This window comes from Epinephelus moara, chromosome 24 (assembly GCF_006386435.1).
Source record: "Epinephelus moara isolate mb chromosome 24, YSFRI_EMoa_1.0, whole genome shotgun sequence".
Classification (NCBI taxonomy): Eukaryota; Metazoa; Chordata; class Actinopteri; order Perciformes; family Serranidae; genus Epinephelus; species Epinephelus moara.
Window position 1 is genome coordinate 12,473,954 of NC_065529.1, and position 27,474 is coordinate 12,501,427.

Sequence of the window (27,474 nt, forward strand, 5' to 3'; positions counted from 1 at the left end):
TATTTATGTATGCATCTATTTATTGACACTTTTGTTCTTTTTTGTCCTGCATTAACATGAATTATTTAAACAGCTTTGGCTGCAAGAAAAGAGAATCTGAGATAACTTCTTATTGATAACTAATAGATGACGTGATTGATGGTTAAATTCACCTGTAATAACTTTATCTAAAGGCAACACGTCTCAGTTTATTCTGTCCAGTAGCACTTCCTGTCTGTCGGTGTTAATTTGGCACGTGGCGCCCTCATGTGGACAAACACCTGAAACACAACGAACAAATGAAACTCACCTCCAGGTCCGTTCAGCAGCTGTTCTAGAGCTCTTGTCCTCAGGTGGAGGTTGTGACCAGTTTCTCAACTGCTCTTTCAAAATGTCCTGAATTAACTTTCAGTCTGAACCTAAAAGCCAACATGAGCGAGGAAACCTGAGAGTGCATTGAAACAAAAAGAAAAGACAACGACAACTTGGAGCACTTGGGATTCACTTCAAAGCTCCTGAACAGCCGGGTCACTCCACCGACACTCTCAAGATCAGAGTTTTGAATTTTTGATCATAAACAAATGTGGAATTTTGTATTTTATAGAATGAAGAATATGTTAGACCTGGAATAAAACACATTTTGCAAGCGTGGGCACCTTTTTTTACCCCTTATATCCAGACAGACAAATGAAAAACTCTAAAACATTTTTTAAATTTCATTAAAAATTGTTTCCCATGTATTTTATTGTGCGACGGGGTGGATGTGTCACGCTTGACAGAAAAGGCCTTGAAAGAAAAATGCACAAAAAAAATGATCTCATAGAAAATCAGTACTCACCAGTACTTGAATTTGTCTTCTTCAAATTCTTAAATGATGTCATGTTCTCTTTGTGATGTCACTTAAAGGAACAGTACAGTATTTTGGTCCAGAAAAAAAAAAGGCGTAACGGGGTGGACGTGAAACTTACGGACACACATAAATAATGCTTCTTTAACCAAAATACCTTATTTTTGGTCACTGATCATAGATTTAGTTCATATTTATTGTTACCTCGCATGAATTTTAGAAATGGTCAGAAGAGACATTAGAAAATGACTTTAGTGTGTTTTCTGCGCCCGGTTTCACTCTGAAGTCGTCGAAATCTGGTGTTCGGCAGTGACTTGTGGCTTCAGAAACCAACAAAAAAAGCGTCCTTTAACACTGGCGGTATACACAGACGATTGCCGTTATAGTTTAATGGTGCCCAACAGTGCCACGGGGACGATGATGAAAGTTGGCGGAAGTCCGATTGGGGTGGGCAGGAAGTGTGATGGATGGGTGCAACAAGCACCGACTTTCACCTGAGAAAGTGGTGTTTGTGTCCCATAAGATTTTAAAGCCAAACCCTAACCCTATTTTCCTAAACCCAACCGTGTTTTTTTGCTTAAACCCAACAATGTGCGTTTGCTGAAGGAAAAAAACCCCCTCCAATTTGTGGTGTTGTACCGACGAAATGCTTTTATTTTGAAAGACATTGTATGTAACAGGCTGAAGTTGACATGGCGTCCCAGAATGTCAACAACCAACACACCCAGGGTACCTTGGACGTCTTATGTGGACGTGGAAAGTCCATGACCAAACGTGGACATGTGACGAGGTCACAGTGAGAACATGTTGTGTGTTGTACCTGTGTTGTCGTGCAGTTACCAGGTGATCGTCTTCTTGAGAAGCGATGAAGACGAAAAGAAGAACACAGGAATCTTCTGTAACGTCACTCCTGTAAAACAAAACTTTCATTTTGCACAATAACATAATAAAAACACCTCGGAGTCCTCCTTCAGTTTCATTACCAGAATATTTATTTTATTCTTTTTCCTATTAAAACACTAGCTGCCATATTTAATAAAACAGCCAAACTGGCCAAGTGCCTCAGTCCTCAATCCTCCAATCAAATCTTCTCAAAACAGGTCACATGGGTCTGTGGGCGTGTCCTTGGCTTTTTGCTGCTGCAGTGTGAACAAACTGGGCCCTGTAGTCACGGTCACGTCCTTGTTGTTGTTGTTGCTAAAAGGTGGTTGTTGGTGGTTGTCGAGCGTGGTCCCCTGTAAAACCGTCTCCATGGTGGTTTCCGTGGTAACGGGAAGTCTAGTATTGCATCGTTAACTGACGGCCAGCAAAGAGAGGGTCTCCTCGTTTCAGGCAATTTTTTTGTTTTTCCTCTTTTTCTTAAAAATACTGCCTCGTATGTTTGTAGAATTATATTCCAATATATAATATACAAACATACATGTACATTGGTGCCTCCTGGAGGAATTTTAAAAATAATAAAAAGAAAAAAAATTGTGAAATTTAGCCTAAATACTGGGACTTTTTTGCTAGACATTGTGTTTTTGTGGAGTGGCAATGATCCTTAAAGGAAAGGTGCAAATTTTTGGGGAAATGTCATTTGCTTTCTTGCCAAGATTAGATGTTCAGACTGATAACACTCTCACGCATGGACGTATTAGGAGACCCGGGGTCTCATTTATACAACAGTGCGTAGGATCCATACTGAAAATGTATGTATGAAAAAAAAGCCAAAAATGGCGTGCACCAAAAAATACTTGACAGTTTCTACAATCAGGCTTCCACCTCACCATCTGCATCGCTAATTTCCTGCATCCAAAATGTTCGTAAGCCTGGGTCAAAGTTTCCCCTATCAATACTGTTTTAATACATCACAACCTTTGCGAGGGAAGTGGTGTGCGCCTCTTTCAGGCCTCATTTTGTAAGTATGCAGAGTTTATAAATGAGACCCCAGGATACAGCGTCGAACACGGGGCCTCGTTTATTCCTATAAAAGTTCCTCAGTGGCACATGAAGCCAAAATGGTTCAGCTACTGCGTATAAATAACCTGGACAAACTGTGCTACTTTTGCACTGTGCCGCCTACAGAGCAAACGCACTAGCGTCCAAGAGTTTCACTTCCGGCAGCCAAACAGCTAACTTCTGATTTAGCGCTCTGTTAGCTTGAATGGGGATACAATGACTTAGTTTTGTGGCTCTTCTAGGCTTTCCAAATCTTATCAGACCAAATGGATCAAATCTTGATAGTGAGACGGATCATTTCATGGGGGTTCTGATGCTCAAAAATGATACACTAATCTACAGACGTGTCTTTCTATGGTAAAAAGTCTTTCTGGTCCGCAGGGCATCACATGACCGACCCTGGAAATTGCAGCGTCATCGTTTGGCCGCTACGAAAGTTGGCTTTGAAGCCCGCTGAACTTCCTCTGTACAATAAATATGAAGCTGATGCTAGCAGACGGCTAAGTTAGCTTAGCATAAAGACTGTCCAAAGGTAACAAAATCCTCCTAACAGCACCTCTAAAGCTGAATGTTACCGTCTGTCTCATTTGTTAAATCTTTATAAAAACCGAACTGTAAAAATGAAGACTTGTCTTTAAGCTAAGCTAAGCTAACGTCTTCTGGCTGTAGCTTCATATTCTTAACGTACAGAAACGAGAGTTGAGCCAATCTGAACATTAACCCCGGACAAGAAATCGAACAAATGCATTTCTCAAAACTTTTCCCTTAAAGATCCAGAGAGAGGTCACTCCAGCCGTCTGATTGGTTTGAACTGTTGCCGGGCGGAAAATAAACAATAAAAGTGGGCAGTGAAATAAAAGTAGAACTTAAATATTAAAAGGTGAAGGAACAGAAGGGTCCTTCACTGGCAGAGGGAGGGAGCTGTAATGTCGGGATAAAAAATAAAACAAACATGAAACAGAACATGGTGAAAACTGGAGGAGAGTTGCGTCAGTGTGAACGGGATATGCCAACATTTTTAATTTTAGTCTGGTACTTTAATCCACCAAACTGTGGACTAACGTCAGGAAAATAATCCACATTTCCTTCTATTACTCTGATAATTTGTGGCCATTGTGTTGTTTAATTTTGAAGAGTAAGTCTGGTGTTATTCTGTTTTTCTTGTCATTTAATCCCATGTGCAGAGCGTCAGATTTATGATTCTTCTTTGTGTATCTACAGCCTGATTCATCTTCCTCCTCTGTGCCATTAAAAACACATCAGTGAGCCACACTGTTACACTGGGGGACGTTCCTTCATGAACACACACTGTAGTTTATATTGACTCAGTCCCACATATATCGTCCTGCTGCGACAAATACTCATTAAAATAAATCCTGAGTCCATGCAGTCGTATTCTCTTAAGACACGTAAAAGAAATGTGTTGGTGCAGTTAAGAATATTTCTACTTCTTTCTGATATTAATTAATTAATTTAAAGTATTTTCAAAATACTGTTTCACTCCTAATTCTCAAGCAGCAACCAGACTTTTTCTATTTTGTTTTTAAACTAATTTCTACAAAGATTTTTGCTGGAACCAGACATAAATTCTAACCTAACCTGAGGGTTGTGCCTGACTCACAATCAGTCGAATCAGATTTGACTGTTCAATAAGAATATTCGACTATTTGTTCCTTCTTTTCCATATCGAGTTTTGGAGTTTGAACAGGGTTTGGCGAGACGTTCGGGATTACAGTGGCGTTAAAACAAGACACGTTTGCGCTCTGAGCTAATGTGCGCTAACTACACTAATGATGGATCGCAAATGTGCAACGACATTTCTTGCAGACACGGGATATGACACAAAAGCCAGAGACTGTATCGTATGAAGTTGCTGTGAGCTTCAAATTCACCACATCCTAGCAGAAGGCAGAACGTTAGCCTCTCCTCTAGCGTGAAGGCACGACGCGCTCACTCAGCAGGTTAATCTGAGAACAAAAAACATTCCCAGAAGTACACCTCGTGCTCTACTTGAAGACTCTTAGTAGACTGAGGTGTCGACAACTGATGATTCAAATCTTCTGCTTTAAGGGAGCAGCGCAACCACCACTTAATTCAACTTGTCCTAAAATGGGCAAGTTACAGAGAGTTAGCGCACTTGTAGTCTGAGTGGGCGGAAGTTTGCTGCAGAGATCAGCCTCTCATTGGGCGGAACGAGCCACCCGCTGAAGTCCCGCCCTACCACCTCCGGTTGTGTAGCAGTTTTCAACCGTTTTCAACACGTCCTTTACTAACTTTTGCGGTGTTTGATCTTGCGGGGATGTAGCCATTTTTCTGCCATGGTTCGCGTCCTGTAGGCGATATTTTTGTGGGCGTGTTACACCAAAACCTGTTTCCCCCCGGCAATATTTTTGCAAGCGCACCGTTGCTGTGGCACCGCCCAGAATGATTGTGATTGGTTGAAAGAAGTACAAGCAGCCGGGGCGTTTTTTTCTCCAATCTTAAAGTGAGAGTCGGCCCAGCCAGACCTTTCTTTTCTTGAGAAAGGTCTGGTGAGCGAGACTAGCGCACTTGCATCAAAACAACTACGTCTCGTATTGATGACATCGTCCTTTTCAGGGGCCGTCAGGATGCACTAGCGTCTACACTACAAAAGACGTGTGGTCAAATGCGACCCAGACCATGTCAGCAAGTGGTTTCAGTGATCCAATCACAGCGTGACTTGGTGGTGATTTACACTTCTGCCAGCGCAGTGAGAATACTTCTCCTGATGTACAGTCATATTTTTTGAGTATTTTCAAAAATCAAGTTTCAAACTCTAGAGAAGCAGTCAGATTGTTTCTTGTCTTAAAACGCAGACACTAATTTTCTTTTTTTAAATTTCTTTTCTGGGAAGATTTCTTTTGGAAACACGGAAATTCAGACTTGTTAGGACTTTTTTTGATCGCAAAAATATCCACAATTCATTTCATGCTTCTGTAATGTGAAGATTTGCCTCTTTTCTTTGTTTTATATCACAGTAAAGTGAATTTCTTTGGGTTTTGCTGGACATAATTAGATATTAATGCTGTCAACTTTGGCTTTGGAAAACTAATTAATTCTAAATTATTTTCTATTTTTTTTTTAGCCAAAATGATGAATGAATTAATTGGGAAATTCTGCAGAAGGTGTAGCAGTGTATGATTTAATCATAGAAATAACCGACTTGATGAGATGGAGAATTTTAAATGTGATGATCAAAAATATGTGAGAAAAAAAACACCTAATTAATATGGATTTATTCTAAATTTTTCCTTGGTAATTAGTGGATACTTTCACCTCATCAGGCCTCCTTTTTATGGAGCAACTTGGTGAAGAAAAAACTTACGAGAGCACCAAATGTGGATTCATCCGCCGCTAAAAACAGTCCCCAACAAATGCACTATTTCCTCCTGTTTTGAGAATCGTTGGCTAAAAAGTACAGTGGCGAGTTGATTTAGTGATCAGATCTGCACATGGGATTTGTTGACTTTAAGAGGAAATACAGAATATTGTCAGATTTCTTTTTAGGAGGTGATTAAATAAAATCTGAAACACATCCCACTCAGAGTGACTTTCAGAGTGTCTCTGGCTGCTAAACTTCACTTCATTAAATTAAAAACAGAAAAAAGGAAGCGTATGCTGCTTGACGTGTCGCCACATAACATCAACAAACCAAAAAAGATATTTTTTCTTCTTTTATTATGAAATAGTGCTACAATGTACATTGCATTTCCTCTCCTGACTCTCCGCTGTCTGCTGATGTTTGTGTGTGTGTGTATGTGTTTGTGTGTGTGTGTTGTTGATTTGTAATGCTGCTGGAGAATCCTGGTAAAAATAAAGATAAATATTTTCCTGCCAAAGATCAGAGAGGTGTGACACAGTGTGAAATAATTATCCACCTGACGGGTGATTGTGTTTAAAATCTGGTTCTTCTTAAAAGCTTCTCTAGACAAAAATAGTCGATTCTTAAGACTGAATAGAAACATGGATCACATGATCAGATGGACAGTTATTTACAGTGCGTGTGTCGGTGTGTGTTGTAACTGTGCTGTCTGTTGACATTACGTCTGTGCTCCACATAACAGACCAACCAAACCAAACTCATGGAGGAGGGGTGGGAAATAAAAAAAACAAAAACAGAAAATGAGGTAAAGAACAAACAGAAATCAGAAGAGTTAAAATGATAAAGTCTGTTCAGAGACGTGTTTTTGGGACAGCAGGAGACAGGACGTCCTCTCCCGTCCCGAGTCCTTATTGGCCAGATTCACTTTGAGTGTGTGGAGGTGGAAAAACCTAGAGGGGTGGTGACTGACGAGCCAGGAGGGCCAATGGCAGGCAGGCAGGCAGGAGGAGGTAGAGCCAATCAGAAGGCCTGCTGGGCAGGATTGTAGTTGAATGTGGAGGGAACGTGAGGTCGCTCTTCTAGTTTGTCATACTCCAGATGAAACTCCTGAAAACACAGACACACAAAGTCAGGCTCTGGAACAATCTGCCCAAGGAAATCAGGTCGGCCGAGTCAGTGATCTCTTTTAAGTCCCTTTTTAAAACAATTTTTTAATTGGAGAATATATCAAGACTTTACTTGAGTTTTAAGTTCATTTATTTCCTCGGTTTTATATACTAAAGTGTTTTTATCAGTTCTTTTAAAAGTTGTTGTTTTCATGTCTTGTCTGTTTTAATTACTGACATGTAAAGCACTTTGTAACTCCGTTGTGAAGTTCTTTATAAATAAAGATTATTATTACTTAACTGTGTGACAATATGTTATCATTTTGTGGGCTCATCATATTCTGTGTTTATTTTCCAAAATAAAGCCTTAATCATTAATTTAATTGGTCAAAACGCTCATTTAAAGACAGCTCTAAAAACATTCACTAATGAAAAACACAAATAAAACTGAAGCTGTGTTTGCCATTAAGTCGTGTGGCCTCAAATAATCGATCAACGTAAACTTAATCAGCAAATATTTTGACAAACGCAGTGATGTGTTAGGTTTGTGTCCTGCAGCCCTGACACATTAAAATCAGAGAGGATGCAGTAAACTCACTATCAGTGCCTACAGTGGACGCACTTTATTCCCTTTGTTGAAATCATAGAAACAGAGGCGTCACGTGACTTTATTTACTTTAGAAATATTTCTTCATTCATTCATTTTCTGTAACCACTTATCCTGGAACAGGGTCATGGAGCCTATCCCAGCTGACATTGGGTGAGAGGCAGGGTTCACCCTGGACAGGTCACCAGACTATCACAGGGCTGACACATAGAGACAGACAACCATTCACACTCACATTCACAACTACGGACAATTTAGAGTCACCAATTAACCTGCATGTCTTTGGACTGTGGAGGAAGCTGCGTGCTCCGGCGTCCGTCAACACCCACCGGCTGCGTTTGTGGTGCGGAGCGGTGTAACTCTGCCGGACAGCGGGAGTCAAGAGGACCCACGAGATCTCACGAATTCACGCATAATCGCGCGATATAACAAGATGTAGTTTCTATAAACAGAACCACAAAACCAGAGGAGTAGTAGGAAGACATCTGGGTACACCTCCAAGATTAACATCTCCTCGTCCATGGTGTCAACGGGGTGAAATGACATCTGAAAACCTCTGACCTGTTGACTTCAGGCCTGCCTCTGCCCATTATGACGTTCTCAAGGTGTAGTGCAGGGAAATATGATCCGCCGTGAACACTGTGTATTTTAGTTTGAAAATTAACCGGATGTTTTATTTTGTTTCTGTGCACAACTTCCTGCCCCGCACGATCTGCTCCATGCTGAATTGCTGCGTTGTGCTCTGGCATCCGGCAAAAACTAGAAGTCCTGCGTATCTGCGGCTGTGACGGAGCTGGAACGCAGCACAGCCGCAGCTGGTGGAAGCACACTCATTGACTAGAATTGAAACATATCGGCTCCGCTGCCTCTCCGGAGCACAGACGCAATGCACTCGCATCTGGTGGAATTTGGGGGTAAGACTGCGTGCTGTGATCCCCAGCTCTCTGAAGGGTCGTGCTTTGAGGCGACAGTGCCTGAGGTGCAACACAGAGGTCTTCAAGAGCCACCAGCAGAGAATAACCTCGTATTCTTGGGTTCATTGAATGTACCTGATTCATGAATATGTAGGATATTATTTCAAATGTTTCTGTCATCTTACATCACTTCTGTGACAGCAGATGTTGTATCTACTCATGTCAGCGATGACCTGATGGTGCGTTACCACAGAGGGGATGTGCTGTGTTGAAAAATATTCTTTTTTACCAGCGCAACAGCAGATGAGATTTTGTTTTGTTCTCAGTCTCACTGAGTGAAAGGAAACGTAAAACCTTTTTCAGAATGAAAGACAAAGAGCATATTTTTTTAAAATGTTTAACTTTTAGATTTATACAGTAGCTTATTCAAATGTCTATAGATGATCACTGTGTCGCTGATTTCGGTGCTCTCTTTGATCAACTCAAAATGTGACATTTGAATAATGTTTTACAAAGAGACTGTATAAAGAGATAAATATACAGTCTGGGATTTTATTAATGAAGTGTTCAGGTTTGGGATTTTTTTTGTTTTGATTTAAATTTAGATAGATTTTTTAACATGAGTTTAACACTACGGTTTGTGCTCCAATATTCAATGTGATTAATCAAAGTCCTTAATGTATGTTTAATTGACCAGAACTGTTTTGATGAGAATGATTTATATTGCAACAAAAGTTCAAATTAATTTATTTTTCTGTTAATATTTCAAGCCTGGACAGAAAAAATCCTTCATATGAGCTTGTAAATAGTTAACTTAATCATAAAACAGCTTTATATAAAAATACAAAGCATCACAAATTGGCCACAGTCTTAATTAGTCAGCTTTGATAATCAGTTAATTGTTTAACGTCACTTCTTTAAAGCAGACATGGAAAACATCTGATAGTTCCAGCTTCAGAAATGTGAGAAGTTACTGCTTTTATTGTCTTAAAATGAAAGTAAATGGACTATCATTGAGTTTTGGACTGTGGGTAGAAATTTTTTTTTTTTTTTAGTTTTTTCAAGCCAAAAAATTAAACAAAGAATGGAAAAAATTAATCAGTTATGAAAATAATTGTTAGCTGCATCTCTACTTATATATGAAAGAATTTTGGTATCATCATGTTAGTAAAGCTGTATTTCAGGGACAGGTGTCAAACAGGTTTTTACCTTGGCCACTTTTCTCCAGTTGAGGCAGTCAAAGAAGTAGTAGGTCCCTCTCTCGTAGGCGTTGGTCTTCAGCGTGGGCTCCATACCCGGAGCCCGAGTGATCCAAACTCGCTCCTCTTTATGGTACCTCCAGTCCCTGTTAAACCTGGACACACACACACACACACACATTACATAACAGTTCGCTCTTACTTCTGACTGCTCTACTGCTGTAATTAATTTAAGCCCACCAGAGGAAATGAAAATAATAAATCATGGCCAATAACAGGTTTACAGCAACACAGTCTACATCCAGTGACTCAGACTAGAATTTAAAGGACACGCTTTGGGAAAGACTCTTATCTTAAAATGCAAAATGTGTCATGAGATGACCACCAAAAGCAAATCTGAGACCTGTTGACCATAATTCAATTAAAAAATACGTATTAGAGCTCCGAGTCTTGTCCACTTTGTCACAGGTAGAAAATATGACTGAGCCAAACATTTAAATCCAAGCACACGCATACAAACTAATTTTCACAAGGTAAAGCTGTTTTTACACACAGTATGTGTTTGCTTGGGAAGATTCACCTGTACATTAACATCACCTATTAACAAGAATCTGTGATTATGTGCACAAAACTGTAGTGTAGTTCCTCTTTTAATGTCTTCTTTTAATTAATATGCAAGGAAAAATATGTTCCTAAAATAATAGATGCAAAGTGAAGTTATAAGAAACAGAAATCCTCTTTAATTTTACCCATTTAATCTAATTTGTTGAGCAGTTTGCCACAATGTGTGAGTGAGTGTGTGTTCTTACAGTTCTACTGCAGCCAGGAGTTGTAGTAAGTCTCCTCCATTCATATAGTAGAGATAAAACAGCAGATCTTCACCATACCGAGACAACTTGATAGCTGCTAACTGGAGACATGAAAAGAAAGGAAGGAAACAGATCAACAGGTTATAACGATTTTAATTAAATTGAGACATCTAAGACCTATTTAATGGAAGAAATAAAGGAGATCTATTAACTAAGATGCCCAGACATTAAAATATAGCATCACTTAAACAAAAGTTCATACCTTATCCCTTATGTGGATGTTGGTTAAATACTCTGAGGGGACGTGGAAGTCTGCAGGAAGGCGAGGCAAAATGAGCTGAAAGCACTTTAAAACCTGAACATACTCTTCTTCTACACCACAATTTATCAAGGAAATGACTAGTTCAATGCGATCCTTTGAGTGCCCGTATATAAAGCTGCATATCAGTGCCTTATAGAGCACTTTTGGCTAAACCTCTGACATCCAGCAGATATAGAGTAACATGATAATCTCATTAGAGTTGTGTTTGCTTCCACCAGATAAATTTAAGTTGAATATTCCCTCCATAAATTTTCAGAATACACCCAAAATAAATCACACATTTGGTGTCTGGAGCGTAAACTCACCTATGTCCTGCGGTCGACACGGAGCCGACGCCCACGGAGACGCAAACTTAGGATAGAGATTCCTGAGACACGAAGAAAAGAGTAACACAATCAGAGAAGCAAAGTTTAAACCAGAGGAGACAATATTGATCAAACTGAATTATGCTGCAGCCTGGGCCACAGTCTAATGTTTCTGAATGTTTAAGTCTATTTACTACAAATGCACAACTTTACATGACGGATGAGAACTTTCCAAAACGTCGACAAAATAAAAAAAGCACCTGCACACAGATAACTAGTTCTCAATATTCCTTTAATTCTGCAAGGACTGCCACTTAGTATTTGCAGCCAGCTCTGAGGCTATTTGAGTATTTGGGTCTCTGGTCAACATTAACAGGTCTGAATTAAATTCGCAGATGCTGTTGGTCAGCTGATCCTAGGTCTGTGTTGGCCTGTTATCCTCACGACTCTAAACTGTGTACATGTGTGTGCGTGTGTATGTGTTTGTCGTACTCGGGTGAGTTGAGGTTGAGGCCGAGCGTGGTGAGGTCAGAGCCCAGTGCCAGATGGACCATGCCGGGGTCCGTCTCTGCTGCCCGGATGAACGTCAGCAAGCCGATCATCCCAAACTGGTCCGTTACCATGCCAATTGGGATGTTGGTCACACGCCCTGGGAAACAAAGACGACACATGAGGATGATTAAGACTGAAACTGGTCTTCATATTCGCCAGAGTTATCATTTCTGTGCGGATGCATCGTGATCTACTGCGTGTGTCTCACCATCAGGAAGCACCTGGATCCCTTTCTTCTGCTGGTTGTTGTTGCTAGGCGCAGAGCTCTTGTCGCCGGGGAACTTTGGACCATCTGAGTTAGAGGTGGGCTTTCCTGATGAGTTCAGATTCTGATTGGACAAAAATGGAGGGAAAAAACAGTCCGAAAAAAAGGGAGGAGTCAGGACGTGAGAGCACTGCATAAGTAAGGAAAGGACACCGTGATGAAAACAGGAAGTCAGCATTTAAAACACAGGAACACTGGACAGCAGAGATCAACAACAACAACAAGAAATCAGGACAGAAAAAAGTGAACAATAACAGAAAAGATAAAATAAGGAAATGGACAGAATGATTAAGTTAAGGATAAGACACAGGGATCTTACCGTTTTACTGTCTTCGTTGGTGCTGGTGGGGTCTTTTGTTTGGTAGTTGGGCCCAGGGAGAGCTGGGAAATCTTCGTTATGGATGGAGAAGTCCTGCGACTGCTCACTGGACGGCTTTGTTACCATGCCAACTGTAAATATGAAGGGGAGAGTAGTTAGCCATTGTGGCATACTAATTGTCTGTTAATCGACTAATGGATTAACAAACTGCCTCAGCTCTGGTTGTGTACTCTGCGTATGTACGGTCATAAGAAAACAAGAATATATGTACGCATCTTGTGACTAGTCTGGTTGGTGTGTAACTCTGACATCTATCAGCCACAATGACTGTAGAGCCAAAAACTCGTTTTAGAAACTGAGCACTGGCTTCGTAAATAAACTAAAACAATTAAACATTTACCTGACTGGAATCACTGTGTGTAAATGAATTGCAGAGCATTTCTTGTCTTTTATGTTATGTTATAAAAACATACATACACAGGTGTCTCTCACCGTAAGGAGCCCGACCGGCCAGCGGGTTGAGCAGCGGGGTTGGATTCGAGCCTCCGTCCCTCCGACTCCTGTCTGCTAACGCTGGGAAGTCTGACAGGTCTAACCCCGTCACATTCTCACTGCCGTCTGGAAACAAACACAGAAAAATAAAAGTTAACTCACAAATATATTTGAGGATCTTGACAGTGTTTAAAAAATCAACAACTATTTTTACAAAAGTCTTAAACCTCTACAAAGAAACTAAGTACCTGTGCCATTGAATATGTTGTTGGATAGGGAGTTGTTCATGTTGTAGCCTGGATTCCTGTTCACACCAAACCCTGACATACTGACACACAAACAGAGAAACACATTGGCCTGAGTCATATTACATGATTATTGAGCTTTGTTATGGTACAACATGGTCAAGGCTTTTTGTTAGCCATGCTAGCTGCATGTCTCCAGGGATGTCGGCCGGTCAATCCACCACTTTGATCCAGACTGAAATATCTCAGAAACTATTTGGAAGGCGTGCAGTGAAAGTGGGTACACATGAAAACATTATATCTGCTAAACATCTGCTTATTAACATGCTGATGTTAGCATTTAGCAATTTAAACATTATCTTCTTCATCTGCTTCCAGCTGAAGTGACGTTACTCCCACAGACGTGATGAAAAACCAGAACCTCCAGAGGTTTACCATGCTTGCAGATGCCAGTAGAGCTAAGTTTGGCACAGGTAACTATGGTTACTGTGAACTTTGCACATCCTGCACAAAACTGTACAGCCTATTCTGAAACAGCTATATTATTCATGATATGTTATCATACTTTTTAAAAGCATCTTTGCATTTTCAATTGTACATTTTTGTTCTATATTTAAGTTCTTGAGTGGTTATTTTCATTCCTCTTAATATGTTTATTGTATGTTTCATGTATGCACCGAAAACCAAAGTTAAGTCCTTGTAAGTGAAAATCTATTTGTCAAAAAATCCTTGTCTGATTCTGACTCTAACCAGCAAGGACGCTCTCAGGAAGTGGTTTAGTAATTACAGTTCAGTATGTTCCATAAGATGCTTGTTAATGTGTATTTACACAAAAAATAATAAACATAATGAAGGCAGATGCTTCCACACAGGTTCACTGCATGGTACTACTAAGCAGTTAACATCCACTCATGCTCTGTGACATGTATAAAATGATTTGGCACCAGATCTCATCCCAACTGAACAACAATGGGAGATTTTGGACCAACGTATCAAGCAGGATTTATACTTCCGCGTCAACGTAGAGCCTACGCCATAGCCTGACGTGCACCTCCCCAGAAATGTAACTACACGTTGCAGTGACGCAGACCTCCTGTCTGTCTCTGTAAGCTGAAACCATTTCCCTCAGTGGAGACAAAACTTTGATTTACTTTAATTTCACAGATAAGAAACAATAAATTGTGAAGACAATAAAGCCTCCACAAAAATAGCATTTTAAGTCCTGTGTGTGATTTATCCTGGCTTCAGTATGAGAAGAGGAAATCTCTGCTAGCTGCTAGGCTAATTTATACAAAGTAAAATGCCATAGGCTTGTGCTAATAACGTTAGCATGTTGTATTTGTTTGGAAAACATGTTTAGTATAAGACAGTTGTTTTGTCGGTGAACCTTGTGAGTTGTAATGGAGCTGAATTTTGTAACATTACCTTTGTTAAATGTTGCTGTTGTCCCTGGTTTTATATGAGTAGAGGAAAAGTCTGCTAGCTGCTAGGCTAATTTATACAATGTAAAATGCCATAGGCTTGTGCTAATAACGTTAGCATGTTGCATTTGTGGGGAAATGTGTCCAGATAAAGACAAGTGTTTGTCTGTGAATGCTGCGAGTTATAGTGAGGCTGATTTGTGTTTGAAACTGTCTCTATTAAGCCATGTTTACTGTGTGTTTAATGTGTGTTTTGAATCAACTAAACTTTACAGCACTTCACAACTCCACCCGTGACTAGTGTTTTGGAGGTGTAACTGCAGAGTGACACAGACACACCACTGCACAAGCATGCTCATAACGGCCTAGGCGCTGCATAGAGCTGATGCACAAGTATAAATCCACCTTACGACAGCGCTCTCCACCACCATCATCTAAACACCAAATGAGGGAATATCTTTTGGAAGAATGAAGTTCATTTCTCCAGTAGAGCTCCACAGACTTGTAGAATTAATGCCAAGGAGCACCAAAGCCGTTCTGGCAGCACATGGTGGCCTAACACTTTATTAAGACAGTTTATGTTGTTTGTTCCTTCAATTTGTCACCTGTCTGTATACTATAACTCATCCCCCAACAGTCTGCAACCACACACAAAAAAATCAGAACTAATATTACAATCTACTGCAGGCAGGAGAACAATGCTCCTAATCTTTGAATCTTTTTTGCTTTTACGGCCCTTTTTTAGGCAGAAGTGCCAAAAATTTAGTGCTGTCAGCTTCTCAAACTTGAATACACATTGGCCTCTTCACTCTTCTATGTCAAGAAACTGAATATCTTTAAGTTTTGGACTGCTGGTCTGACCAAACAAGAAACATAAAGATGTCAGTTTGGATTCTAGGAAACTATGACGCAAATTTTTCACTATTTTGTAGATTAAATGATGAATTAAATAAGAATGAAAACATCATCAGATTAATCAGTAGTACAAATAAATGCTAGCTGCCGCCCTACAGTGAGTGGGAGTAAGAGCTTGTTCTGCTCCTTTACAAAAAACTAAATATATAAATCTAAATGGTGAATGACAGAATGGTGTAAAACTTTTCAGATTTACATCTGAACCTGTGCATCATGCAGAAAGTTACCTGTTAATGGTGAAAGGCTGCCGTGCTTGCTGCTGTTTGGGCATGCCGATGATGCTGGGTGACGACCGGCTGGGACTCCCCATACTGCTGCTCCTCCCTCCTCCTACACCGCCACCACCTCCCCTCTCCACTGCAACCCCTCCCATCCCACCCGTCTGCCCCGTCGGACCCCCCACCTGCTGGCTGTGGTTCAGCACGCTCCGGCTGCTCATTGGCAGAATCCCCCTGCAGAGAGAACGACACACAAACACAGGAAAAACAACACAAGGTTAAAGGTGGCGGAGGTGGTTTTGTGGTTCCAAGTTTGCAGAGAGAAAGAGGAACATGAGCAGCTGGAACTGAAAGTGGGCCATGGAGGTTACGTGGTACGTGTCTGACTGAACGTTCGGACTGAGAAGAGGGTTTACTGGTGAGATAATGAAATATGATCCAGCAAGTCCAGTTTGAGTTATTTAACCATAGGTCTGACAGCTTATCAGCCGCCCAAACTCAGTTTATAACACAGAGGTTTAAAATACTAAAGGCTCTGACATATTGTTTTGAATCTACTGACAGCTGCAGTTTTGATCTGGTTTCATGGACGGGCACTCTGTTCCATTCATACTACAGTTTAAGGTCTGTTCTCGTCTGGCGTTCTATGTATACATATTTCCTGTTCCTCACTCCATTCCAGTTGGTGGCGGTTATTCACCGCAGAACGCAGGACATAAATAATAACAGGCTCTGAATTCGAGACAACACCTGACAAAGCTGTGAAACAGAAGTGCAAAAACAGCATGCTAGCTCCAACAAATTAAGGATTTGAGATTTATAGTTATAAGATTCAGTGTTTCTGTTAATGGAGGTTAGACGCAGCGCCGCTCTCCTCATAACAACGGTCAGTTAACCCTCTGCCTCGTTAGCTTGAGCTAACACAGCACCAGTGGCTGATATCCAACACCCAGCCGTTAAATGCTCCCAGCAAACCCACACTGACACGGTTCGACTCTGTTGTTAAACCAGTTAATAACCAGGGCCAATGGCTATCATAAATAAGTCCGGAAAGTTTTCATAGTGACATTCACTTTATCCTCTGTCCTGCTGATCGTCATATGAACTGTAAAAATACACTGTTCTCCTTACAAAGTAATTTCCCAGTAACACAGGGATTATGGAAAAAGATGAAATGAGCTTCTAATGGAAGTCTGTGAGAATTAACGTAGTGAAGAGCTAAACCATTCGGATACAAAAGATTATGGTGGACACAGAAGTGTCAAAAATTTATATAAACTTTAAATAATAAAAATAATAATGATACACAATCTTAACATAACACTTTTCATACACAAAATGCAGCTCAAAGTGCTTTACCAATTTGAAAAGAAATAAGCAGACAATATAAACAACTGATAAAATATTAAAATACATTTAAAAAGAGGAGCAGCAACAAAAGACATTATCATAACTGCTTTCACCTTCATCTCAATAACTGTCATCCTCTAAGATCGACCAGCAGTAAACATAATCGATAAAGTAATAACAGATATTAGGAAAAATGGAGGCTAAAAATGTGAGTTTTAAGTTTACCCGTTTAGGTATGATTAATAATCTTTGACACATGATGTGTAAAGTACAGATCAGGTCAAGACATTTATTGTTTATTTCCTAACATCAAACTTTGTTTAGACTGTAAATAACCTGTGAATTAGTTTCAGTTAAATTTGTGTCTTCACATGTGAACTCTCACAATCAGTCGGAGAAGTAAAGGCCCTGACACACCAAGCCAACGGTTGGCCGTCGACCAAAGTCGGGCCGTCGGTGAGCGTCTGTCGCCCTAGTTTTTGCGGTGTGTCCCACATCGTCTCCGATTGGCTGTTCAGGTTTTATTTCCTCGCCCCTGTAGTGAGTGAATCTGCCTGTAGTGAAACCGGGGCTAACCGGTGCTTCCTCCTCAGGCTCCACTTCACTCAGCTGCCCCACAGACCCGCTGCTTCTTCCCACTTTAACCTGAATAACAAACCGGAGCTAGCTGGGAGTGGCTAGCGGAGCGTTAGCCGCAGCATGACGGAGGGAAGCACAGCCAGTTAGCCTCCGCTAGTCTCTGAGCTAGCCCCGGCTCTCCGTTTGGATCCAACCGGAGCACCGAGCCCTGGTTTGTTATTCAGGTTAAAGTGGGAAGAAGCAGCGGGTTTATCGGGCAGCTGAGTGAAGTGGAGCCTGCGGAGGAAACACCGGGACCGTCTGGATGTAATAGTCCGTGGAGATGCTGCAGTGCTCGGCTGCACAGATAGGAAACCCCTCGGCTGACAGGATGTACCACTCTCTCACTCCGCTCTCTCTCACGCAGGCGCAGAACGTACGTGCTACTTGGCCATCGGATGTAGTCCGTGTAGTGTGTTCAAATGCAACTGACACAGGGTGACGTGAGGCGATGCAACAGTTGGCTTTCGTTACCGCTAGTTCTTTGATGTCGGTTTGGTGTGTCTGCACCTTAAAGATGACGAGACGCAGATCAGACTGTGATGTTTTCTTCTGTCTAAAATGTCCGCACATTTTACAGCTTTTGGATTAAATCAATTCAGACGTCTAAAATAAAAAAGTCATTATGTTTTACGCAGCCACAGACACACACCAGGATTCACTTTCAGCCAGTGAGTGTACTCGTGTGTGTGTGTGTGTGTGTGTTGTACCTGCTCGGCGAGGGTGGCGTGTGCATCGTGCCAGTGTTTGGTGTACTGGCATGACTGGGGAGCTGGCTGGCAGACTGGTTCAACCCACTTCGACTTAACTGAGGCGCTGCGCTGCTGTTCATACCACGCATGGGAAACCCCAAAGCACCTGCAACCAGAGAAAACATGTTTATTCATAAGAAACTTTCTGATTCTGTCTGTCTTTGACACTTACACCACTGTCTGTTCAAAATAAATAGAAACAAAACGTATCATCACACAGTTATTTTTTCTTGCTTTTTTCTTGAAGCATGACTCCTAACTGTGTCAACTGAAATGAGACCACTGTGTACCATTACACCCCGACGATATCTATATCTCTCATCCCATGGAGACAAAAAGAACTGTGACTGCTGAGAGTAAAGACAACAAGAAGCAAGTTGACGGACTCAGTTAACTACCACATGTCAAAAATACACATCTAGCAAAGAAATCTCAGCTGCAAACTTTCTGCACACACCAATTTTCTATCGCAGTGAAAGAATTAATGAAATACACTTTGCACTATTGCTCTGAATCACAAAGTAAATAATAACCCTTTTTACCACCAAAATGTGTACAGTTTTTTTTTTTTTAAACACGAGCAAACACACTATAAATAGGCTATAGATTGCTTTCCCATTGTCAGTGACCCGAACTATATACACACAGCGAGTATGCCTTTCTGTTTTTTTTCCAGCACATTACATGCAACGTCATGGACGGGCCAGAAAACAGGTCAGTAGTCACGAGAAAGCAACATGGACGCCAGTGAAAATCATTCATTCAGTCTTTCTTTCGAACTCAGTGCAGACTAACTTGGAGTGATGTTTGAGCGCTGCTTGGGCAGAGAAATCTTGCTCGATTTAAAACCTCACGTCAACTATAAATTGAGCTTTACAATGCTTATCAATGGGAAAAGAAATAACCAGTGTGTGTGTGTGTGTGTGTGTGTGTGTGTGTGTTAGGGTTCTTCTTACTCTGCGGGCCATATAAACTGGCTCCTAGCTGTGACAGTTGACCCGTTGAGGAAGCAGAGGAAGACGCCAGCATCTGAAGACAGAGGAAACACAAACACATTCTTTAACTCTCCTGACAACATCATCGATTATTAACTATAAACAGAATAAATAAAGCATAAAGAGCCCATCTACATGAATGTATGACAGTCTGGAGAAGTTCCTTGCTGGCATGAAAAGAGGCAGCACAGTGGGGTGAAAATGGTTTTAAAATATTCAATATTAGTGTTGATACAATACTTGAGTATTGAAAAACATTATTTCCCTCCCTTACTTTGAGAAACATACACTTATTTTCATAAAAACTGTTTTATCAATGTAATAAAGGAAGTCAAACATCTTAAATGTGTCTATAAACAAGTAGAAGTGAAAGAGCTTTGAAACAATGGGGTTCAAAGTGACAAGAGTTGGAAGAATAAAGAGAAATATGATAGAAACTAAGTGGAAATTAAAAAAAAAAAAGACAGATGGCTGCTCAAGGGTTGACACAAGATCCAATGATTTAATAATAAGTATTTTTTACTCTCTAAGGCTCTGACCACTGTCAGAGGACGCACACCATGCAGAACAACCAGACACCTATATTTCAACCTGTATTATTGCTGTGCATCACATCACAGAGTAAAGTCTGCAGACTCGCTTTGCAACAACTTTCCCCTGCACAAATATCTTGGTACTTTAGTGTGAAACTAAAATTAAAAAACTGAATAGTTGCAGTCCTAAAGAAGCTTTGAAGAAGAAGAAGAATTCAACAGACAACTTACGTCTTTGTCAGGGCGGTGTGGAGGGAACATGGACTGTTGGGTGTAGTAGAGGCTGGAGTCATCTGCGTAGTCGCTCTCTACCCCTCCCTCCATAAACTTCTTCCGGTTAGCACCAAACATACCTCGTGTCACCTGAGAAACCAGACACGGGAAATGGTCAGATGGACTGACAGACCACAGACTGCAGTGATATGACGCATCTCCTTCCTGTCGCACCTGCAGTGTGTCACCAAAGCTCAGATTCATGACATGAAATCCTTATCTTATTCTCCTTATCTTTTAAATTGCTGTGAATAAAACTTCAGCTGTTATCAGGAGCAACTGCTAAACTCTGCATGCACATCACCCAATAAATGCTTTAGTCTTTTAACATCTTCACATGCTGTACTTATTTTTTAAACCTGAAACATGCATGTCTGAGTCTACAAAAAAGGGCAGATATTATGCTCAGATTGTCTCACAGAAATTAAGTTTTGCCGTCCCACAGACAAGCTAAGCAAGGATTTTTTTTTGTAGATGTATTCTCACTTTAGTTTCATGTTGGATGCACGTCCCAAATGTGGTGGGATATCTTTTGTTGCTCAGATAATCCACCTTTTTTCAGTGCAGAAAGTGTGTTATTAATTTTGGAGGTGTGCACACCAAGGCTTTCAGGAGCCTGTGTCAGCAGTGGTTACTCCTAACCCCTTTGCACTTTCACTGAACTCAAACTTTACAATTATGTTTGCACAACGAGAGAATATAATTGTAAATTTCAAGTGGAGCTAGAGCTGCAGATTCAGGTCTTATTTGAACAACACTGAAAACAAATTCACCAGAAACATGAGACATTTGAGAGCAAATAAACAAAGAGGCAGATACAACCTGCGTTTGTGTGAAAGTAGCACCACATACCTCCTGCAGATGCCAAAATTGACCCAATTTATCTAGTTACATGTGCATGTTTTCTGTCTTTCTTAGTCTTCTATCATATTAAAAGCCTTACAGAGGGGTTGGACTGTTACTTGGATAAAACATCTAATGTAAGAAGTTCAACTTAGGCTCTGGAAACACGACTTTCACTATTTCCTGGGGATTTTTAGATCAAACTGCTAAACGACAAAGTAATTTCCAGACTAATTAATGATGAATAACCAACAGGAAATATGTTACTGATGAGGATGTCTCAAGTCTTTGTCATTCATAAATGATCTGTAGGTAAAGAGTGTTCATTTCCACCCTGCAATGTGTGAAAGACTTAGTCAATTTGCACATTATAAACACCTGCAGAGGGATCTCACCTCAAATCACAATATAAAGGACTTAGTTACCTGCTGGTGGTGTAAGCACATAGACCCACAGCCGTGTTTTAACACTGATCTCACAGGATTACTTTTGTTTACTACAGCAGGTTAGCAATAGCCAACGGTGTAGCATCGATACCCAGTGAACAACGGCTCCTTTAGCTCCTGCACGCTTATAATATTCAGTAAAGTGTGCGTTATTATGTGTTTCAGGTTAGAAACCAAGCTGAACCCTGTGCTACTAGCCGAGTAGTTTGCAAGCTTCACTGTTCTTGTTTCAAAGCAACGTTAAACGCGCAGCAGTGTCGCAAAAGGCTAGCTACTGTTAGCCGTGTGAGCTAATGCTGTCTGTATTAATAACATTAATTCCACCATTAACACAAGCCGCTAGTTTATACACTGCACACATAAACCGGCTTATTCTGGTGTTAGTTATGTTTGTGGTTTCCAAATAAATAACACCTATTAGCTGGCGTTACCTTGTTAGCTGTAAAGTGTGTCAGGAGCTACGTGCTAGCCGAGCAGTGCATGTCAGCTAACAGCTAAGTCTATAGGAATACATGGGGACGCTAGCGTGGGAGCTAACGCTAACGGCTAAGCCAGCTACTCGGCTATAAACGCCAGTACCTTCACAGTTGTAAACACTTACACCACTTTATGGTAAACCGGGAACGTTGGTCTACATACGGTTGTGCAAACAGGCCACCGTTAAAGGGGACATTAGTGGGCAAGTGTGTTTTTGTTCAGGTTTGGGCCTACTGTGTCTCCGTCCGTTAGTTCCCCCAAAACAACAACAAAAAGCAACTAAACCGGACTGCCGGCTTTAAAGCCGCGTTTTCCGCCTCTCTCCACGGCCTGATTCCGTGATAACTCCCACAGGAGCGGTGTTTTTGATTTAATGGGGTTTTGGTGCGCCTTTGCTGAGAAAATAAATTAAACGAATAAAAGAAGGAGCTTACCGCATCAATCTTTCTTCCCCGCTACAATCCAAGATGGCCGTCATCTCTTCGCCAATCAACGAGGATGCTGGGAAGCCTTTCGCCTCTGACCCCTGGGCCTCCACCACTCTACTCTACTCTACTCTACTCTACTCTGTTGTACTCTACTGTATAAACCCATGAAGCTCTACCACTCTACTCTACTCTACTCTACTCTACTCTCTACTTTACTCTACTCTACTCTACTGTATAAACCCCCGAGGCTCTACCACTCTACTCTACTTTACTCTACTCTACTTTACTGTATAAACCCCCGAGGCTCTACCACTCTACTCTACTCTACTCTACTCTCTACTCTACTCTCTACTCTACTCTACTCTCTACTGTATAAACCCCCCAGGCTCTACCACTCTACTCTCTACTTTACTCTACTCTACTCTACTCTACTGTATAAACCCCCGAGGCTCTACTCTACTCTATAAACCCCCGAGGCTCTACCACTCTACTCTACTCTACTCTCTACTCTACTGTATAAACCCCCGAGGCTCTACCACTCTACTCTACTCTACTCTACTCTACTCTCTACTCTACTGTATAAACCCCTGAGGCTCTACCACTCTACTCTACTCTACTCTACTCTACTCTCTACTGTATAAACCCCCGAGGCTCTACCACTCTACTCTACTCTACTCTACTCTACTCTACTCTACTCTCTACTTTACTCTACTCTACTGTATAAACCCCCGAGGCTCTACTCTACTCTACTCTACTCTACTGTATAAACCCCAGAGGCTCTACTCTACTCTACTCTACTCTACTTTACTCTACTCTACTGTATAAACCCCCGAGGCTCTACCACTCTACTCTACTCTGCTCTGCTGTACTCTACTGTATAAACCCCCGAGGCTCTACCACTCTACTCTACTCTACTCTACTCTACTCTACTGTACAAACCCCCGAGGCTCTACCACTCTACTCTACTCTACTCTACTCTACTCTACTCTACTCTACTGTGTAAGCCACTGAGACTCCACCACTCTACTCTGTACCATACTATACTCTACTATAATTGTACTTAACTGTCTGACCCCTGAGACCCCATCACTCTACTCTGTACTCTACTGTATTCTACCGTACTCTACAATCACACTTCTGAGTTCTATTACTCTACTCTACTGTCTTACTGACCCCTGAGCCTCTATCACTCAATTCTACATGTACCATACTGAACCCTGTTGTACTCTACCATCTAACTTCTGGGTCTCCATCACTCCACTCTGCTCCCACTCCCATTTCCACTTCCACTCCCACTCCTACTCTACTCCCACTCCCACTCCCACTTCCAATCCCACTTCCACTTCCAATCCCACCTCTACTCCCACTCCTACTCTACTCTGCTCCCACTCCCACTCCTACTCCCACTCCTACTCCCTCTTCCACTCCCACTTCCACTCCCACTTCCACTCCCAGTCCCAGTCCCAGTCCCACACCCACTCCCGTTCCTTCTCCCACTCCCACTCCCACCTCCACTTCCACTTCCACTCCTACTCTACTTCCACTCCCACTCCTACTCCTTCTCCTTCTCCCACTTCCACTTCCACTTCCACTTCCACTCACACTCCTTCTCCCACTCCCACTCCTCCTTTAGTCCCATCCACTCATACTCTACTCCCACTCCTACTCCCACTCCCACTTCCACTCCTACTTTACTCCCACTCATACTCTACTCCCACTCCTACTCACTCCCATTTCCACTCCCACTCCCACTTCCACCCCCACTTCCACTCCCCTTGCCCTTCCACTCCTACTCCCACTTCCACTCCCTACCCCCAGTCTACTCTCATCCCACTCCCACTCCTACTCCCTCTTCCACTTCCACTCCCACTCCCACTCCTCCTTTAGTCCCACATCCACTCATACTCTACTCCCACTCCTTCTCCCACTTCCACTCCTACTTTACTCCCACTCATACTCTACTCCCACTCCTACTCACTCCCATTTCCACTCCCACTTCCACTTCCACCCCCACTTCCACTCCCCTTGCCCTTCCACTCCTACTCCCACTTCCACTCCCTTCCCACTCCTGTTCCTTCTCCCACTTCCACTCCCACTCCTACTCCCACTTCCACTCCTACTCTACTCCCACTCCCACTCCTACTCCTTCTCCCACTCCCACTCCTCCTTTAGTCCCACATCCACTCATACTCTACTCCCACTCCTACTCTACTCCCACTCCTACTCTACTTCCATTTCCACTCCCACTTCCACCTCCACCTCCACCTCCACCCCCACTTCCACTCCCCTTCCACTCCTACGCCCACTTCCACTCCCTACTCCCACTCTACTCTCATCCCACTCCCACTCCTACTCCCTCTTCCACTCCCAGTCCCACTTCTCCTTTAGTCCCACATCCACTCATACTCTACTCCCACTCCTACTCCCACTCCCACTTCCACTCCTACTTTACTCCCACTCATACTCTACTCCCACTCCTACTCTACTTCCATTTCCACTCCCACTTCCACTTCCACTCCCTTTCCACTCCCGTTCCTTCTCCCACTTCCACTCCCACTCCTACTCCCACTTCCACTCCTACTCTACTCCCACTCATACTCTACTCCCACTTCTACTCTACTCCCATTTCCACTCCCACTTCCACCTCCACCCCCACTTCCACTCCCCTTTCCCTTCCACTCCTACTCCCACTTCCACTCCCTACCCCCACTCTACTCTCATCCCACTCCCACTCCTACTCCCTCTTCCACTCCCACTCCCACTCCCACTCCCACACCCACTCCTGTTCCTTCTCCCACTTCCACTCCCACTCCTACTCCCACTTCCACTCCTACTCTACTCCCACTCATACTCTACTCCCACTTCTACTCTACTCCCATTTCCACTCCCACTTCCACCTCCACCCCCACTTCCACTCCCCTTTCCCTTCCACTCCTACTCCCACTTCCACTCCCTACCCCCACTCTACTCTCATCCCACTCCCACTCCTACTCCCTCTTCCACTCCCACTCCCACTCCCACTCCTCCTTTAGTCCCACATCCACTCATACTCTACTCCCACTCCTACTCCCACTCCCACTTCCACTCCTACTTTACTCCCACTCATACTCTACTCCCACTCCTACTCTCCTCCCATTTCCACTCCCACTTCCACCTCCACCCCCACTTCCACTCCCCTTTCCCTTCCACTCCTACTCCCACTTCCACTCCCTACCCCCACTCTACTCTCATCCCACTCCCACTCCTACTCCCTCTTCCACTTCCACTCCCACTCCCACTCCTCCTTTAGTCCCACATCCACTCATACTCTACTCCCACTCCTTCTCCCACTTCCACTCCTACTTTACTCCCACTCATACTCTACTCCCACTCCTACTCACTCCCATTTCCACTCCCACTTCCACTTCCACCCCCACTTCCACTCCCCTTGCCCTTCCACTCCTACTCCCACTTCCACTCCCTTCCCACTCCTGTTCCTTCTCCCACTTCCACTCCCACTCCTACTCCCACTTCCACTCCTACTCTACTCCCACCCCCACTCCTACTCCTTCTCCCACTCCCACTCCTCCTTTAGTCCCACATCCACTCATACTCTACTCCCACTCCTACTCCCACTCCCACCTCTACTCTACTCCCACCCCCACTCCTCCCACTTCCACTTCCACTCCTACTCCCACTCCCACTTCCACTTCCACTCCCACTCCCACTCCCACTCCTACTCCTACTCCTACTCCCACTCCTACTCCTACTCCCACTTCCACTTCCTTCCAACTCCCATTCCTTCGTCCACTTCCACTCCCACTCCCACTCCCACTCTAACTCTAACTCTAACTCTACTCCCACTTCCTTTCCCACTCTACTCCTCACTCAACTTCTTTATTTTACTCTTCCACTCTGCAGATCTTAGTGCAGCATTTGACACTATTGACCATCAAATTCTGCTACAGAGACTTGAACATTTAATTGGACTAAAAGGTTCTGCACTAAGCTGGTTTAAATTAAATTTATCTGATCGCTTTCAGTTTGTTCATGCTCATAATGAATCATCTCTACGTAGTAAAGTTTGTTTTGGAGTTCCACAAGGTTCTGTGCTCGGACCAGTTCTGTTCACTTTATATATGCTTCCCTTAGGTAACATCATTAGAGATCACTCTGTAAATTTCCATTGCTATGCGGATGATACACAATTATATTTATCGATAAAGCCAGAAGAAACGGATCAATTAATAAACTTCAAAAATGCCTTAAAGACATAAAAACCTGTATGAGCTCCAATTTCCTGATGTTAAATTCAGACAAAACTGAAGTTATTGTTCTTGGCCCCAAACAACTCAGAGACTCTTTATCTGATGACATAGTTTCTCTAGATGGCATTGCTCTGGCCTCTAGCACTACCGTAAGAAACCTCGGAGTAATATTTGATCAAGATTTGTCTTTTAACTCCTATTTAAAACAAACCACATGGACTGCGTTTTTTAGGCCTATCCTGACCCGAAAAGATGCAGAAAAATTGGTCCATGATTTTGTTACCTCAAGGCTGGATTACTGTAACTCTCTATTATCAGGTAGCTCTAGCAAGTCTTTAAAAACTCTCCAGGTAATTCAGAATGCAGCAGCACGTGTACGAACAGGAACTAAGAAACAACATCACATTTCTCCTGCTTTAGCTTCTCTGCACTGGCTCCCTGTAAAATCCAGAATTGAATTTAAAATCTTTCTCCTAACGTACAAAGCTTTAAATGGTCAAGCTCCGTCATATCTTAGAGAGCTCATAGTGCCATATTATCCCACCAGAACACTGCGCTCTGAGAACGCAGGGTTACTCGTGGTCCCTAAAGTCTCCAAAAGTAGATCAGGAGCCAGAGCCTTCAGCTATCAGGCTCCTCTCCTGTGGAATCATCTTCCTGTTTTGGTCCGGGAGGCAGACACTGTCTCCACATTTAAGACTAGACTTAAGACT

General features: G+C 42.4%; 1 protein-coding gene across 4 annotated transcripts; it reads right to left on the reverse strand.

Moving 5' to 3' along the window:
• Window positions 1-1,796: 1,796 nt before the first annotated feature.
• On the reverse strand, window positions 1,797-22,677 carry LOC126385966 (CCR4-NOT transcription complex subunit 2-like). 4 transcript variants are annotated; one of them, XM_050038020.1, is made up of 15 exons: window positions 22,521-22,677; window positions 20,279-20,410; window positions 19,476-19,548; window positions 18,478-18,625; window positions 15,809-16,033; window positions 13,249-13,328; window positions 13,001-13,126; window positions 12,509-12,639; window positions 12,133-12,253; window positions 11,865-12,021; window positions 11,373-11,434; window positions 11,008-11,057; window positions 10,746-10,846; window positions 9,947-10,091; window positions 1,797-7,217 (listed from the first exon to the last, which is right to left on the reverse strand). In XM_050038020.1, exons 2-15 carry the CDS (start codon window positions 20,396-20,398, stop codon window positions 7,131-7,133), a joined length of 1,626 nt encoding a protein of 541 aa, XP_049893977.1. In that variant the 5' UTR covers window positions 20,399-20,410; window positions 22,521-22,677; the 3' UTR covers window positions 1,797-7,130. The 4 variants fall into 4 exon arrangements, with proteins under 4 accessions (XP_049893977.1, XP_049893975.1, XP_049893976.1 ...); XM_050038018.1 differs by having other exon boundaries at window positions 12,133-12,319; XM_050038019.1 differs by having other exon boundaries at window positions 12,986-13,126.
• Window positions 22,678-27,474: the final 4,797 nt, after the last annotated feature.